The 18,520-nt window shown below is 41.9% G+C and overlaps 1 protein-coding gene across 7 annotated transcripts in view; it reads left to right on the top strand.

The window, feature by feature from the left end:
* Window positions 1-18,520, top strand: part of LRRC7 (leucine rich repeat containing 7) — a 98,329-nt gene that overhangs the window by 52,626 nt on the left and 27,183 nt on the right. For all 7 annotated transcript variants that reach the window (XM_088060424.1, XM_088060422.1, XM_088060427.1 and 4 more), the window contains exons 7-12: window positions 5,079-5,142; window positions 7,529-7,603; window positions 8,052-8,196; window positions 10,622-10,694; window positions 15,466-15,595; window positions 15,978-16,093. In XM_088060424.1, coding sequence (XP_087916550.1) covers window positions 5,079-5,142; window positions 7,529-7,603; window positions 8,052-8,196; window positions 10,622-10,694; window positions 15,466-15,595; window positions 15,978-16,093 — 603 coding nt within the window. The remainder of the gene's footprint in view (window positions 1-5,078; window positions 5,143-7,528; window positions 7,604-8,051; window positions 8,197-10,621; window positions 10,695-15,465; window positions 15,596-15,977; window positions 16,094-18,520) is intronic.

The raw sequence follows: 18,520 nt of genomic DNA, 5'->3' as shown, positions 1-18,520 counted from the left end.
AAAATCTGGGATTTTCTTTTCAGGAATTTCTAGGAAGTTTTGGGGATTCTGATGGAGTTTTAATTTGGGAACTTTGCTGGGATTTCCTGCTTGTAAAAATCACTTTATTCCACCAATTTCCCTGATTTTTCAGGCTGAACATTCCTGAATCACAGCACATTCCCTCACTAAGAGGAATTTTATATTTTTTTGGGAATATCCCCATCCTAAATACTCATTTCTCTTCATGGTCAGCAGACCTGATGCTCCTAAACTGAATTTTTTGGGGGATTTTAACCTCCTGAGAGCAATCAGGAATATTCAGGAATCTCCCTGGTTTTGTTTTGTTGGGTTTTTTTTTTTTTTTTTTGGAAAAATCTGGGATCTCCCCCTGCGCTGCTGGTTTTTCTTGCTGGAATTTTCAAAGATCCTGGATTAAATTCCAGCCCTGGGTTGATCCCAAGGTTCTGTGGGATTTCTTCCCAAAGTCACCTGGAAAAGGGAAGGATTTCAGGGAGCTCCTTTGGAGCTGGTGGCTCACTGGGGTCCGGAGGGATGAGAAAATCCCTGGATTTGCTGTTTTCTCTGACTCACTGCCTCCCAATAAAATCGTGGCTCCTCAGCAGAACTTCGGGAATTTTTGGGAATTGTTTTCCTGCAGGAGCCGCTGGGAAAGGTGACATCCAATGGATCATTTCCAAAGGAGCCTGATGGAAAAAAAAACCAACAGGATTTCTCCTGGATTTCAGGATTAATTCCCTTCGTGAGGAGGAAAAGTTGCAGTCCTCAAAAAATGGGTGGGATTGTGGGATTTTGGAGCAGCACAATTAAATTTGGGATTTAATGGGAAAAGCCACATCCTGAGGGAGCAGTGGGAGCTTGGGGATAAATCAGGAGCTCTCCAGGTGGGAATTAATCTGGGAATGAAGGATGGGAGGGTTTTGAGGGTTGGAAAATATCCATGAGTCACGGATCTGGCAGGGAATTCTCACCGGAGCCAAAGGAATGTTTGTGCCACCAGGGAGATTCCAGAATTTTCCTGAGGTAGAAGGAAAAAAAACCAAAAAAATCAGGGAAATCCCTGAATATTCCTGATTGTTCTCAAGAGTCCAGTTTGAACCGATGTTCAAATCCTGAATAAAATCTCCCAAATCCTGTTCAAATCGCCCAAAAATCAGTTTAGGGATGAAAAAATGGGAAGAGCTCATTTGGGAATTTCTCCAAGGGAAATGGGAAAGGCTGGAGCAGGTCCTGGTAGGAAAAACAATGATTGCACAGCGAGTGGTGTGGGAGAGATGAAAATAATGAAATTTATCCAAAAGGCAGAACTGAGGGGAGATGTTTGTGTGGGAATGCGTTCCCAGGAAAAATGGGAATTGGGGAAATGGGCTGAGATCCACCAGAAATGGGACATTTTATCCCAAATGAGGTGACAAACGTGGGGCTCCTCAGCGCTTCCATCTCCTCTCAGACGTTTGTTTGGGGTGTTCTGTTCTTTGGGGGTTTCCAGGCTGAAATTCCTGAAATAATCAGATTTTCCAGCTCTCTCCTTGCAATGTCGGTGCAATCTTCCAAAAGATTTCATCCCTGTCCTTTTCCTCCTGCTTGGAGTCAGGAATAAAAGGGTTTTATGGCCAAGAAGATGATAATTAATGATGATAATGATGATAAACATGATGGGATTTTATTTTTCCTTTCGTTAAAATCACTCTTTTTATCTCGCTCGCTTTTCAGCCTTAAAATTATTGCTCTTTTCAGCCTTAAAATCTAAACCAATGTTTTGAATTTTGGTTTGAATTCTTGATTCTTTCACGCTCTGGCTGTAGCAGAACCATGGGAGAACAGAGGGTTGATTTCAGCCCCCCCAGTTTTATTCCTGGGAATTCCTGCTCATTCTGTTTGCTGTCAAAATTTGGATTTTCCTTGGAAAAATTTTCCTTGGTTTTACCTGTTGTGGGCAATGGAATTTTCTGCTTTGCCTTTTTCTCCAAATCCCTCGAGCTGGGATGAATTTCTGGGGTTTAGCTGCCACAATTTAAGTTAAAAAAAAAGGATTTCTGTGCATTCAATTCTGTGAAAATGAGATTTCCCTATTTTCTCTAATATATTCCTATCAATGCTCCAATATTTCCCTCGATAAACCAAAAATTGGAGAAATTTTCTCCTCATAATTGGAAACCACACAAGGTCAGCCTCGTTAAAATTTCCCATTAAAATATTTGAAGGAGAAATGGACACAACGAAGGATCTTCCTCAATTTAAGATTTTCCTTCTGGGTGATGAAGGGAGGGGTGAAAATGAGATTTTGGTGGAGACATAATTGAAAATATCTGGTTTGGCTTGCCAATTATATATTGGGAGAAAATATATTTTATAAATATAATATAAAAATATATTTTATAAAAATATATTTATATTTCCCCGGGGGAAAACCACATTTTTTCACCCACAAGAATTTCCTCATAGGAATTTCCATTAAATGGAATTTTCTTTGTGCTTTGAATTCCAATTCCTTTGATTTTTAAATTTTTTTTTTCAATAAATACAATGTGAAAAAATGCCATTTTTCTCTGATATTCATTCCATTTTTATTTTTTTTCCAGGCCTTCCCACTTTTTTCCATTTCTCTCTCTCCCCCCCAAATTTAGAGACAGACCCAAAGTTTTAATTTGAATTAATCCCGCTGTGGATCTGCACCAAATGAATGTGCCAGGTATCCACAACTCCCCAAAATCTGGGGAAAAAAAAACATTTGGGAACAAGGCAAAGTGGGGAAGTTTTCCTGTTCTTGCTAAAATTCCCATTTCTTGGGATGATTTGTAACTTTTATTTATGGTTATTTCATAAAAGGGTGTGGAAGGAGATTAAACACATTCAGGTTTTTAAGCAGCATCATAAAAAATGTGTGAAAAGCAGATTTTTTTTAAATTTTTTTTTTGCTTTTAAAACAAAATCAAGTGAATTAAACAAGATTCTTCCTGGCATCAATAACAGTGGCTGTTTTGCAGAGGTTAAATTTGCAAATTTGGAATTTCCAACCCCCTGGATTTACAATTTCTGTGTCTTCTGCAGCCAAGACTTCGCTCCAAAGGGAGAAATAAAGGGAATAATCCAGGAATTCCAGGAAGACATCCAAGATTACAAATCTCCCAATCCTTTACCTCCCCTCTGACAGGAATTTGGGGGATAAAAGTGATTTTTATTTCCAGCAACCTGATAATTGAGTGGTCCAAGCGACTTACAAACACCTCTGCCACAAAATCCTCATTCCTCAGCGCTTCCCAAATCCCACTTTTGGCACTTTTTGGCAAAAATCACAGGGTTTTTTGGAGTGTGGAGAAGTCAGTGGAAGAGACAATTTAAATCAGCTGAGATTCTGTCCAGGGAGGGGCTAAAATTAGTGAAAATCTTCACTTTCTCCTGCTATTTTTTGAGATGCTGCTCCATTTTCTCCCGAGTTTCTGATGGAGACGGGAAGCGTTCGCCACATTTTGGGTTTACAAATATTCCCAGTGTTCCTGGTGCCCTGTTTTCCCCAAATAGCAGAGCTCAGGCTGGCTTTGGGAACTCCCAGCCAACCCAGGCACCACCTTATTAAAATATTGGCAATATTTTATTCAGCAGCTGCTACTACGAGGCTTCCCTTGAGGATTTTTGGAGCTGAATCCGTTTGTTGCTCAGGGAAGAGGATGGAAGATGCATCTCGTTCTTTTGCTTTAGGAAAAAGAAAAAAAGGGTTTTCCTATTGTTTCTTAGGGAAAAAAAAAAAAGTATTTTCCTATTTTTAAAGTTTTCTGGAAAATTGGCTTAATTATTCTTCATAGAATCCCAGAATTCCAGACTGGTCTGGGTTGGGAGGGAGCTTAAATCCCATCCAGTTCCCCTTCCACACTGGAGTTTGCTCCCTTGGTTTTGTGGGATTTATTTTCCTGCTCCTCTGGGGTTTATTTCCTGGTTTTATGGAGTTTATTTTTGATTTCTGCAGAGTTTATTTCCCTGTTTCCATGAAGTTTATTCCCTGTTTCTCTGGGGTTTATTTCCCTGGTTTTGTGGGGTTTATTTCATATTTCCATGGGCTTTATTTCCCTGTTTCTGGGGAGTTTATTTCCTATTTCTGGGGAGTTTATTTCCTATTCCTATGGAGTTTATTTCCTATTTCTGGGGAGTTTATTTCCTATTCCTATGGAGTTTATTTCCTATTTCTGGGGAGTTTATTTCCTATTCCTATGGAGTTTATTTCCTATTTCTGGGGAGTTTATTTCCTATTCCTGTGGAGTTTAATTCCTGTTTTTTGAGTTTATTTCCCTGTTTTAACCAAGGAAAAGTGAATTTTGCTGGCAATAAAACCGTGGCAGTGGTTGAAATGCTGAACCAGGGCTCTTTCACTAATAATCACTTTTACCTCTGGTACAAATTGCAGAGATTAATGGTTGATATTTTAGCTCACAGCAATTAAGGCTATGCTAATTTTTTGATTAGGATCTGATTACCTCAGGAGGCCTCTGGACTGCCTGTTGCAGTTCATGTTAAATGATTTCATTATTTTTATCTTCTTTTTTCACTGCACCCCCCAAACCCAGGGTGGTGCTTGGTTCACTTTGGCCTGTCTGGGCTTAGGGAGAAATTCTGCACTTGGGATAAAACCCTGCTCCAGTTTTGTTCATGGAAACAAAGGCAAAAATTGATTTATTAACTTGGAACTTGATTAAATCTGAACCTCAGAGAAAGGGACCTGGCTCGAGAGCCCAAACACTTTGTAGTGGTTTATAAAAATCACAACAAATGAATAAATCTCTCTCCAAAAGCCACAATTTCTGTTCTATTTCATTTCAATCACTCCTTGATGTAACATGGGGCATTTTCCCTGAGCAAATATGCAAAAATCTACCAAGATTTTGTTTATTTTTATACAAAACCGCTGCTGGCTCTTGAGTTCAAAACCTCAAGGTTGGAATATATCATTGGAATTTCCACCAGCATCAAACCAGTGCAATTCCTTTTTGCCATCACGGTTTCAACGCAGCTTTATTTTTATCCCACCAAAATCTGACGTTTTGCGAGTTAAAATCTCATTTTCGGTCTTTCCTCATCTGTTCCAGGTCAATGCACAAACTGACTCAGCTGGAGAGGCTCGATCTGGGCAATAATGAGTTCTCTGAGCTGGTAAGAAATGCTCCAGTTTTTAGTGGGAAACCTGGGGGTTTTGGATGTTCTGTCCATGGGGCATCCAACTTTTCCTGGAAAAGGTTCTGTGGGATCACGGCCTCGGCTCAAGGGACACATTTCCCTCCACCCCAAACCACTCTGGGATTCTGTCATTCCAGCTGAGGGCGATTTTGGACCTCCCAAAGGAGTTTCTGTCCCTAACTCGACCCCAAAATCAGAATTCATTTCCCTGAGGTTTGAATCTTTGGGGAATTTTCCCTGCTGGCATCACGGGAAGCAGGAGATGCAGTTCCTTGGGAGCTGTGGAAGGATGGGATCAGGGATTACAGTCCTACAAGGGAATCCTTCCTGTAGCTTTAGTTAAAACTGAGATAATTCCCCCTCAAACAAACCCTGAAATGTCACCTGGTGCTAAAAAGCTGTAGCAAAGTCTCTACATCTGTTTTATGGAGCAGCTCCCATCCTGTTCCAGGCTGCTCATTTATTCCATGCAGGAAAAAACAGAGGATTTAACTCCGATTTTTAATTAAAATCTTCAGCCTGGATAAACAGAGGGAAATTTTCAGAAGTGCTACTTGGAATTTTAATTGTAGGAATTAAATCCTTCCCGAGTTCAGAGTGTGGCTTGGATTTGTGGTGTCTGGAAAGAACTGGACAATATTCCATGTATTTCCATGGCAGCACAGTGACCCCACGAGTGACAGATCAGGAGAGGGATGGTCCCACCCTCCTCTTAGGGACAGAATTCCCAAGTTAACTCATTTTCCAGGCAGCTGCTCCAAAAATGTAGGAACTGGAATCAAATGCCAGGAGTCAAATGGGCCAAGAGGCCAAGGAACAGTGGGAAAGTGCAGGAATGTCATGGGAAAAGTGGTACCAGTTTAACTCACACCTGGGAAAAAAGGAATAAAAAAAATCCTGTTTTCATGGATTCCGAATATCTGACTGGGGTTCCCATCGGAATTTCCTTTTTCTTGGAGAAAGGTGAGTTGGTGGTGCGGGAGAGCCTCATTTCTTTGGTATCCTGGCACTGCTGTGGCCCTTCCCTTGGAGCTGGAGAAGTCTGTGCCCTTCCTGCAGCCAGAGGAGCCCAAATGGGCTCATTCCGTTCACCCTCTGCTGGGAACAGCATTCCCAAATCCTGGGAGACCTGGGCGCTCCTGGAATGCGAATTGTGGCTCCCTAAACAGCAGCTGAGGGAATCGGGGAAGGGAAGAGGCAGCTCCGGGCTCCAGGAGCAGCAAATCCCAAAGTTTGGCATCTCCCTGGTTTTGGGGAGTCAAAGCTGGCCCTGGGAAGAGGAGGAGCAGCTTTGCCAAGTTTGGATTCTCTCCACCCAGTTCCAGAGGTTCAGGAGTCTGCAGCAAGGCCTGGGGAGAGATTCAGGAAGGGAGTAGGGAGAGAAGGAAAAGGAAAGAGGATAAATTAGAATGTAACTTCCTCCAAAATTCCATTTGGACTTCCATTCAGACTCGATCCCAGGAAGCTTTTCTGTGTGGAGAGGATGATCAGACCCTGGAACAGGCTCCTGGAAAGGGGATGGAGGAACATTTGGACAATTCCCTGAAAAATATCCTTTAAGGTTTGGTCAGACAGAATTGGTCAGGGAGCTGGACAGGGAGGACAACATAAAACCCTTCCAGCTGGTTCTCTTCTGTTCCTGTTCCTGTTCCCATTCCCATTCCCCTTTATTCCACTTCCAGCAGCCTGTGTGGAAAATGAGAATATTCCCCAACAGGCCCAAACCAAAGCATTCCCAGCAGAGATGAGTAAGGTTTTCCTGGCACTTGAATGCCACGAGATCTCATCTGGATCACCGTGTGCTGTCATGTGGAATATTCCAATAATGGGAAATCCCATCATCCTGGGAAATTGTAATCCACAGGATTCCCCACCAAAAAGTGCTCTGTACAGCCCAGGAACAGGCCTTGAAGAAAGGTGTCTGTTAATGAGAGGGATTGAAGAGCAAATTAAAGTTGAGAGGGGAAATTATGATTATCCATAATGATCTCAGGCAGTGCACACTCCAGAGGGATAAAGAAACATTAATCAGCACAGGAACAAATAGGATCAAATGACCATTAATCAATTTAGCCTGGAAACGAGAAGTGGTTTTAATCATTGAAGGACAGCAGAATTTCAATGGAATTAGCAGAGGCAAAATAAATCATCTTTAAAATGCTCACCACTGGCTTTTAATAGGAACTCATTACGTGGAGATGTGGAAAACAAGGGATGAGATCGGTTCATCAGCTTTGTTCTCATCTGATGAGGCATCAGGAGCTTCTCCCACAATTCCCTGGGCAGGTGGAAAATCAGATTTCTTCTGGGAATGGCAATTTGCTTTATTTAGTTGCCCATAATTATTTATTCTTTCCCTCAGCCTGAGGTTCTTGAACAAATCCAGAATCTGAAGGAGTTGTGGATGGACAATAATTCCTTGCAAGTGCTACCTGGGGTATGGACATTTATTTTAGGGAATTATTGGGTGATTTTTGTGACCTGTTTGCCTGGCAGGGAACACCTGCACGTGCATTTCCTTGGGTGGGTGTAGAGAGTAGTTTATTAATTAACTAATTAGTTAATTATGAAAGTCACGGGATGGTTCAGCACAGGATAGCTCCACCTGCCTGGTGGGAGGTGGGAATTGGGAATATCCCTTGGATCCGTGTCCAGACGCAGAAATATCTCAGCTGCATGCCCAGCAATGCCAAATTCCAGCAGATTTAACAAATTTGGAGCCTGTTAATTAACTTGGGAGGGTTAATTTTGCTCCTTTGAGGCTGAGCCCACCCCAGCCCTGCATCCGAAGGGTGCTGCTCAGCTGGATTTGTGTGTTTGTCTCTAATTAAGCTCTCATTAACAGCTCTATCTGCTCAAGTAACTCTGTCTCACGTGCTATTAAGTCTATAGGGAAGTTAAAACAGCTCGTGTACCTGGATGTGTCCAAAAACAGGATCGAGACAGTGGACCTGGACATCTCGGGCTGTGAGGGGCTCGAGGATCTGCTCCTCTCATCCAACATGCTGCAGCAGCTGCCAGATTCCATAGGTGAGCAAACAGCAGGGATTCCTCTCCATGCACACAAGGGTTTATATTGGTTTCATTTAGATTTGTGTGTTTATATGTATGATTTTATAGAAGTTTATATATCAAATATAATTATAGAGGTATATATTTTTTTATATATTATTTTATATCTATAGATAAAATATATTTTATATATTTATATATAAAATATATTGGATATTTATATCTATTATTTTATATATATTTATATATAAAATATATTTGTATGCATTTATATATTTTTATATATTATTTTATATATATTTACATATAAAATATATTTGTATATATTTATATCTATTATTTTATATATATTTATATATAAAATATATTTGTATGCATTTATATATTTTTATCTATTATTTTATATATATTTATATATAAAATATATTTGTATATATTTATATCTATTATTTTATATATATTTCTATATAAAATATATTTGTATGCATTTATATATTTTTATCTATTATTTTATATCTATTTATATATAAAATATATTTGTATATATTTATATCTATTATTTTATATATATTTATATATAAAATATATTTGTATGTATTTATATATTTTTATCTATTATTTTATATCTATTTATATATAAAATATATTTGTATATATTTATATCTATTATTTTATATCTATTTATATATAAAACATATTTTATATATTTTTATCTATTATTTTATATCTATTTATATATAAAATATATTTGTATATATTTATATCTATTATTTTATATCTATTTATATATAAAACATATTTTATATATTTTTATCTATTATTTTATATCTATTTATATATAAAATATATTTGTATATATTTATATCTATTATTTTATATCTATTTATATATAAAACATTTTATATATTTTTATCTATTATTTGATATCTATTTATATATAAAATATATTTGTATATATTTATACATATTATTTTATATATTTTTATATATAAAACATATTTTTATATATTTATATCTATTATTTTATATCTATTTATATATAAAATATATTTTTATATATTTATACATATTATTTTATATCTATTTATATATAAAACATTTTATATATTTTATATATTATTTTACATATTTATATATAAAATATATTTTTATATATTTATATATATTATTTTATATATATTTGTATATATATTTATATATAGAATATATTTGTATATATATAAAAAATTTATTTGTATATATTTATATATTTTTATTTATTATTTTATATATATTTACATATAAAATATATTTTTATATATTTATATATATTACTCTATATATATTTATATATATAAAATATATTTTTATTTATTTATTTTAATTTTTGTTGGTTTTTTTAATTATGGATTTATAATTTAATTAGTAATTTAATAAAAGTAATAAAATAGTTATTTTATATTATATATAAATATATATAATATAAATATATCTTGTATATAAATATATCTTGTATATAAATATATCTTGTATATAAATATATATTATATTTTATATATTTTATATATTATTTTATATTTTATTTTATGTTTATAATTTTAAAATCATTTAATGATTTATTCTTAATCATGGAGCAAGGCCTGCCATCAATCTCAAAGGAAGCAGAAAATATATATGTATTATAAAATATATATATATAATATATGTTATATATTAAAAATAGCATACATTTATATAATATATATTTTATTTTATATTTTATTTTATATTTATAATTTAAAAATCAATTAATGATTGATTTCTAGTAATGGAGCAAGGCCTGCCATCAATTCCCAAAGGAGGCAGAAAATGGTGTCTGGACAGTCCCATTTTGTAAAGTCAGGAGCAGAATTCCCTGGCTGGAAGGAATTGATCCATGTGATTGGCAAAGAAGCCAAGAAGGACAGAATTAATTTGATTTAAATGTAAAAATCAGTCTGAGAGCGATGATGGGATTGCTGCTCATTCACAGTGGGAAAAAGAAATTAAAAGGAAATAAATTATGAATTTTCCTTTTATTTTGAATGATTTATGGAATTCCTGGATTATTTAGGATCTGTGGAAGTTGTGGGAGCTGAATGGACATTCCTCTGTCCATTGGGATATTTGCTTTTCCCTTCCCCTTTGAACACAGAACTGTAAAATTCCTCAATTTTAAATCAATTTACTCAGATTCCAACATGGATTGCTAATTAATGCTGCTAATTATTCACACTCTGGGTGTCTCCTCCTGTTTTCCATCTTCTTCTTCTGCATCTCCCCATCAATCCCAGGATTTTTGTTCTGTGGTTTTCAGCAGGAATAAATCCATTTGGAAAGATACTTCCTAAAATCCAGCTCAGAGCTGTTTGGGGTTCCAAATCACTGCTTGTGGCATTCCAGGAAATCTCCATGGGAGCTGTTTATCCATCATTTCTTCCTGCAGGATTGTTGAAGAGACTGACAACTCTGAAAGTGGATGACAACCAGCTCACGATCCTGCCCAATGCCATTGGAAAGTGAGTCCAAGTTCCATCATTTTTAATTAAAATGCCTTTTCCCTTCTGCTCAAGGAGTGTGGGTTTTCAAATATCAAATAAGACGAATATACTGAATTATGAAATAGCTTCCAACCCCCAGGTTGTGACATTTGTATTTGGAGCACCACTTTTAATCCTGGGGATTTTTCAGTGCAAGGGGGAAGACAGTAAAATACATCCAATTTTCCAAGAGGAAAACCAAAGATTTCGGTGTGAATCAATTTGAATGAGCAGAGCAGCAAAACAGAAGAATTTTGGGGGAAAAAAAATATAAATCCATCTGTTCCCATGGCAACAGCCAAGGCTTGGAGCTGGGAGGGATCTGGATGTGGCCTCGCAGGGATGGAGAGTTCCTAAAACATGAGAGAAACCTCTTAGGGAAAGTCAGAAGGATTCCAGGGGCTGGGATCATGGGGAGAACTCGGGATGCTCTGCAGCTCTCTGGTGTGGGGTCTCCCATGGCTCTGCCTCCTTCTGCAGCTTCCAAAATCCTCCAAAATCCTCCAGAATGATCCCATCCCATCCCCTGCCAGGGCAGGGACACTTCCCACCATCCCAGGCTGCTCCAAGCCCTGGCCCTGGCCTGTTCCAATAAGAATTTTGCTGTTGTGATGCCATTTGGGAACAATAATCCATATTTGTGACCTGTTCCAGCTGCAGCCACTGAAATCCCAGGCTGGCTCATCCTTGGATGTTTTGGATTTGTGGGATTTTCATGGAGAGCACTAAAAGCTGGTGATGGGGAACACTGAAGGACAAATCTTTGCTCCCCAAATTCTCATCCAAGTGAGAGCTCAGAAGGCTCCAGGATCTCCTGGATGCTGCCATAAGATGGATTTAAATCCAGCTTCAGCAATTTTGGGCTCTAAAACCTTTTAAAACTTTTTTTATTTATTGAATTGCTCCAGCTGAAGGGAAATCCCCCCTTTTTAACCCAATATCTCTTCAGTGTTTGTCATGGAGCTTTAATGACGTTTCCAAAGGCACAGCCACTGCTCCAAAGTGGAATTGCAGAGCAGGTGGGATCTCCAGGTCGTGCTGGAACCACTGGCTGTGCTTTTCCAGTGAAAAATTCCCTCTCCTGTAAGGAGGGCAGAGCCTCCCACATGACAATGAACCCGGCTCTCTGACTCATCCCTTTGGATGGATTCCTGCTGGGTCTCTTTCTCCGGAATTCCAGGGGTGGAACCCCCCCTCCAGAGCCTGGTACCGTCACACAGGGATTGGCCATGTGGAGGAGGGAACATTCCCTCTGGGATTTCTCCATGAGAGCACTTCTGTGCTGATTCCATGCTCTGCCGGGGAGTTCCACCCTCGTTTTTGGGATTTCTGCTCAAAGGATGAACCCGTGGTGGCTCTCAGAGCGCACAATAGGCCCGGCTTAATCAGCCATTCCACACAAAATCCAGGATTCCCGTTCATTCACTGACGCAGCCAAAGGCTGGAGACGTTCCCTGTGGGATCTGGGTGGGTGGGAAGGAGGAATTCAGCACCCCCAGCTGGGCCTGGGGCAGTGTTTGCTGCTGGGGGTGTTTGGTCCACTCTGCCCCAGATGCTGCAAATGCCAGAGGAGGTCGGTATTCCCAGGTTTTAGCAGGATCTGGAGTGGAAGAAGCAGAGGGAACGGAGCTGGAAGAGCTGAGATCAGTGATTAGGAGGAAGAGGACAGGGAGGGCCTGGCACAGGTGGAGCTGTGGCTGCCCCTGGATCCCTGGAAGTGTCCGAGGCTTGGAGCACCCTGGGATGGGTGGGAGAGGTCCCTGCCCATGGATGAGCTTTAGGGTCCCTCCCAACCCAAACCAGTCTGGGATCCTGGGATTCTCGGGTCTGCAAAACTCCTTTTGCCTGATGCTGGCCAAGCAGGAGGTGACCCCTGGCATTTGGGCTGCTCTGGCCATTCCCTGCGTGCTGTGGCTGTAGGAAATGCAGCTTGGATGGCTGGGAATTACTCTTCCTACTCCGGGAATCTCTCTACTCACCTCTAAGAATATTCCTGGTTTTCCTTGGATCTGTTCCAGTGGGTGCCCAACTGACCAGCAGCTGATTTGTGTCTGCCTTGCCTAAAACCTGTCAGGAATGATGGGGATTTCTCCCAAGAGCACAGCCAGGTTAATGAGATTTCCCCTAAATCAGCACTGTCAGAGTTGCAGCTGCTCCTGTCAGCTTCCCTTCGTGCCCAATCCATGATCCATGGGCATGGAAAATCCCTTCCTGCAGTGCAGCTCTCCCACCTCAGGGCTACAGAGGGGAAATAGAGTTCCACGGGGATCTCGGGGTTTTTATTGTGCCAGCTCCTGATGGCAGCAGGCAGGAAAACAGCTGGGAATCCCCGGGAATGCCAGGGATCACCTTCCCAACAAAATCCCTCACTGCCAGGGAAAGGTCTGAGGATGCAGCTCGGGTTTCCTGATGGATTTGGGCCGTGGCAGCTCTGGAGAGCTGATCTCAGTTCTGGGTGTGCAGCAGGGAAAGGGGAATGTGCTCATCCCGCAGTTTATCGGGATTCCCACCCAGCTTCCCTCAGCTCCCGTGGAGCCTTCCCGGAGATCCTTTTGTGCTTGGTTGGAGATGGATTGAGGATGTGGAACAAGGAGAGCTGGAGCAGGACCTGGCAGAGCCTTTGGATGTGCTCCAAGGAACCTCTCCCTGACCCCTTTGGCTCCCCAGCCTGCTTCCAGCAATTACAGGGATCCAGGAATTGCGTTGTCCAGCGCAAATGTTCCCGAGGCGCTCGGTGGTAAAACTGAGCAGTAAATCCATGGGAAGTTGAGAATATCCCTGGAGCTCTGAGGATTCCCTGGGAGGAACAGGAATCTCTGGGTTCGTTTGGCAGCAGATTTGAAAGCTGAAAGACCTTTTTAATTAAGAAACTGGAATAAAGGTAAATTAGATACAGAGTGAAGACCCAATCCTGCAGCTGAGACTCCGGTGAATCCTACAGAACAACATCTATGGAATGTGTGCTCAGAGCTAAACTTCCTACCAGATCCACCAAAATATTTGGGAATAAAACAGAGACTCCTCTGACAAGTCCCTAAAGCAGTGAACAGGGAGATGGGGAAATTTTAGGAAGAAATAATTGACTTTATTTAACCTTACTCTGATTAAAGCACTTGAGAGTAGGAGGTGGAAGGTGAGGAGGGAAGGGGACAGAGGAGCCACTTGTGGTGGCCACACAACTTTCACTTGAAGGATTTTAATTTGCAGCCTCATTTTAGAGGAAGGCCAGGAAATATTTCTTCTCCAGAATATTTTCATGTATGTCTATAGCTTCTATATTTTTAATATGTATATATTTGTATATCTCACTCTGTAATGTGTAATACATCCATATATTCCCACTGGGAATGTTACCTGCATTAACAAATGTTAAATTCTTGGTTCCACGATCTCAGTTGCCCTGATCTCTGTCTGAAGCACTTGGAATCCTTCCCCATGTTCTTCAATATCCTCAATATCCCAGAAAATCTGAATTGTAGCGTGGGGAAACCACGTGGCCTTAAAGTGGGTTCCAAAAATCCCATTATTATAGAGTTCTGTGGAAATCATGGAGATCATGGAATGGTTTGGGTTGGGAGGGACCTCAAAGCCCATCCAGGGCCACCAGAGACACCTTCCACTGTCCCAGGGTGCCCCAGCCTGGCCTGGGACATTTCCAGGGATCCAGGGGCAGCCAGAGCTGGATGTTCCCTCCCAGGCCTGGTGGTGAATCGTTAAAAGCCGATATAATCACAGACAATAATCACTAATTAAAGTTCCAAAGGGATGTTTATTCACTGCTGGGCAGCAGGGGATCGTCCCCAAAAGGTGTGACCGCCCCAAACAAGGTTCTGCTCCCTCTGTTTGTTCCCCAAACCCTTCCATCCCCATCCATCCACACCTTCCAGCCCATCTGGCCACCCCCAGCACCTCCCATCCCCACTCAGCATTAAAATGAGCCCCTGGGTCCCTCACCCTGCTCAGTTCTTCTCTTGGTTTGGGTGGCTGGGCTGGACTTGGGTCAGTGGCCTCAAGGGATGGAGCCAGGAAAGTCTTCCTCAGGTGAGTGTGAGCTGTGGCAGGATCCAGGGAAGTCAGGAATGTTTTCCTCAGGTGAGTGTGAGCTGTGGCAGGATCCAGGGAAGTCAGGAATGTTTTCCTCAGGTGAGTGTGAGCTGTGGCAGGATCCAGGGAAGTCAGGAATGTTTTCCTCAGGTGAGTGTGAGCTCTGGCAGGATCCAGGGAAGTCAGGAATGTTTTCCTCAGGTGAGTGTGAGCTCTGGCAGGATCCAGGGAAGTCAGGAATGTTTTCCTCAGGTGAGTGTGAGCTGTGGCAGGATCCAGGGAAGTCAGGAATGTTTTCCTCAGGTGAGTGTGAGCTCTGGCAGGATCCAGGCCCTGCTCAGGGATGGGCTGGGGCAGAGCCCAGGTGCTGCCCTTGCTCTCCCTGGGTTCCCTCTGTTCCTGGAACCACTCACTGCACTTCTGTCAACAATAGAACAATTAGCTCTGGCTTAAGCATCTAATAATCATTAACCTGCCATTTGCTCATCTGACTTACATCTCGATCATTATAAATTGCTTCTAACTCCTGGCTAAAACCTTAACTCTTCAGAAATGGTGATGCAGCAGGACCTGGAGCCGGTGAAGCTCCCGGAGGTTTGGGGTTGTTAATTGGGTGATCCAGGCCCTGCACAGCCACTAATGAGAGGTTTCCTGTTCCCTTCCCTTTCCTGTTCCCTTCCCTTTCCCGTTCCCTTTCCCATTCCAGCTTGTCCCTGCTGGAGGAATTCGACTGCAGCTGCAACGAGCTGGAGTCTCTGCCCTCCACCATCGGGTACCTGCACAACCTGCGCACCCTGGCCGTGGATGAGAACTTCCTCCCGGAGCTGCCCAGAGAAGTGAGCGGTGTTTCCGTGCCTGATTCCAGCCTGGAATGTTCTGTGGGAGCCACATTCCATCCCTGTCCCGACAGATAATTAATTACAGCTGCCCGTGGAATTGCGTTGTCCAACGCCAATGTTCCCGAGGCGCTCGGTGGGAAAGCTGAGCAGTAAATCCATGGAAATTTGGGAATATCCCTGAGAGGAGCAGTGTGAGGAACCCCAGGCATTCCCTGAGGTTCCTGCCAACAGGAAAATGTCGCTTTCTGGTTGAATTCTGGATTTTTCTGCCTTTTGTGCCTCTCAATAAAACCCAATTTAGCCACCTCCTGACATGAGAAGTGATAATAAACATTCCCAAAGTTGGGATTCCATCATTTTGGCTTTTCCATTCCCGCAGATTGGGAGCTGTAAGAACGTGACTGTGATGTCCCTGCGCTCCAACAAACTGGAATTTCTTCCTGATGAGATTGGCCAGATGCAGAAGCTGAGGGTGTTAAATCTGAGTGATAACAGGTACAGTTGACAGTATTTTTTTCTTTTTAGCCAATTTAAGAATTCTATTTTTTATTTTTATTTAAACTTTTCCTCTCAGGTCTTTGTAAAAGATACGTTTCTCTAAAATATATTTTTAAATAAAAAATTATCTTTAGAACTCTAGTTTTGAAATAGTATCATTATAATTTCATTTATTGTAACTGTAAGGAAAGAATCTTGGCTGTTTTTTCTTAGCCCTTATGGTTCAGTCTCAGTTCCTTGGACATCCAAAGGAAAACGTCAAGAAAACTGAATAAGATTAAAATCTGGATCTTGGTGTGTTTTAATAGCTTCAAATCCATTTCCTTCTTTTATCTCCTGCTGTTTCCATGCAAAAAAAAAATGAGATATTTTCTATAGGTTTGTACTAATTAATGATTAAAAAGCTGATACCCAGGGAACCAGGAATTTGTTTTCCTGGATCCACTGAAATCCAAGGAACATTTTTCACTTCCTTCAGCAGAGTTGTTTTTTTTGTCAAAGCCCAGATTTGTTGTCCTTAGGCATGGGACTGTGCTCAGATGTGAAACAAAATATTTAAAATGAGCTGTTCTCGATCCCTGTCCTGTTCTGCCACAGGGAAAATCTGAATTCCCTTGGGATTTATCGGTGTGGATGTGCCAGGAATGTGGTGATTTGTGGGATACCACAGGTTTGCTGGGCAGTGCAAGATGTGGGGGTTGAATTCCATTTCCTCTCCGGGAATTGCCATCCACACTCAGCAAAAATTTTCCTGCATTTTGGATTTTCCAGCCCAGTTTCATTGCTGAGATTCAGGTTGAACATAAAATATAAATCCTATAAAGCCACAGAGAACCTCCCTGGAATATTGTTTAGAATTCCTTAATTCAGTTCCATTCTGTCCTGCATTGCAATTCCATGGTACAAATTCCATCCTGGCTGGGCCTGTCCCAAATCTAGTGGATTTCCGGGTGGATGTTCCCAAGGCTGGTCCCTTCTCTGCCCACGGAGGGCACAGGAGAGGGGGCAGAGGACAGTGCTGATCCAGGATTTCCTGGGATTTAGGAATGCAGGGAGTCTTCCCTGGCACGTTAAACCACCCTGAGCGGGGTCACTGCCCCTTTTTCCAACCTGGAATTGTGCCGGGAGTTTGAGCTGGGGAAGCAGGAAACTGTTGGGAGGTATTTGGGATTTTTCCCATTTTTTTCCCCCGGTGATTTTCCTGCTGATTCCAGGGCCACCACTGGTGTGTAGGGACTGACTCAGATGCAGGGGTGGGACGGGGCAGGCAGGGCTTCCCACCTTCCTGGATTCCAGCAAAATTCCAGCTCCCTGCCCCAGCTGGGACAGGATTGGGATTTCCACTGGGGAGGAAGCGGATTATGGAAGCAGCATCCCGGTGATGTGGGGTGGGATGTGCTGCTCCTTGGGGTGGGATGGGGTGTTCCATGGGATGGAATGAGGTGTTCGATGGGGTGTTCCATGGGATGAGATGGGGTGTTCCATGGGGTGTTCCACGGGGTGTTCCATGGGATGAGATGGGGTGTTCCATGGGGTGTTCCATGGGATGAGATGTGATGTTCCATGGGATGGAATGTGGTGTTCCATGGGGTGTTCCATGGGGTGGGATGTGGTGTTCCATGGGGTGTTCCATGAGGTGTTCCATGGGATGGAATGAGGTGTTCCATGGGGTGTTCCATGGGATGTTCCATAGGGTGGGATGTGGTGTTCCATGCGGTGTTCCATGGGGTGTTCCATGGGATGAGATGTGGTGTTTGTTCCATGGGGTGTTCCATGGGATGGAATGGGGTGTTCCATGGGGTGTTCCATGAGGTGTTCCATGGGGTGTTCCATGGGATGAGATGTGATGTTCCATGGGGTGTTCCATAGGGTGGAATGTGGTGTTTGTCCCATGGGGTGGAACGTGGCAGCTGTGCCCTTCCCACTCCCCCTCAGTGGTGTTTGGTGACCCAGATCCCAGACCTTCAACCCTCCAGGCTGGATTGTCTTTAAACCTGGTGGAATCATCTCCTCTTCTTTTCTGCAGTGCTTTGGGAAGTGAATCTTTCCAAACCTTTCCTCCTCTGTTGCTCCCAGCTCCGGCTGAGTTTGAGCGCTGCCCTGCGGAGATGTTGGGATAATTCTTTTCTCACCTTAATGAAAACTAAAAAGTTCCAACATTCTGCACCAAAGAGTTTGGATGAAGTTCAGACACCTTCCTAATGTTGGATTTTGTGTGATTTTTTGACTTCCTGTGGTCCCAGCTTCACTTTCATCACCATTCCATCAATCCCTGTTGTTCCTTTGGATGAGCCCACACTTTCACACTAAAGAGAGCTGGGGCTCCTCTTCCTGTGGGAACATTCCCACTTTTCCACAGCAGTTTTGGCCCTCTGCTCTTCCCTGGATCTGGCAGAGGAGGGAGATCCCAGGATCTCTTTCCCT

Source organism: Pseudopodoces humilis, chromosome 10 (assembly GCF_049639895.1).
Source record: "Pseudopodoces humilis isolate 2021_Gansu_Grassland_sample_001 chromosome 10, ASM4963989v1, whole genome shotgun sequence".
Classification (NCBI taxonomy): Eukaryota; Metazoa; Chordata; class Aves; order Passeriformes; family Paridae; genus Pseudopodoces; species Pseudopodoces humilis.
The sequence above is the reverse complement of the archived record's forward strand: the minus strand, read 5'-3'. Positions and strand labels throughout refer to the sequence as shown.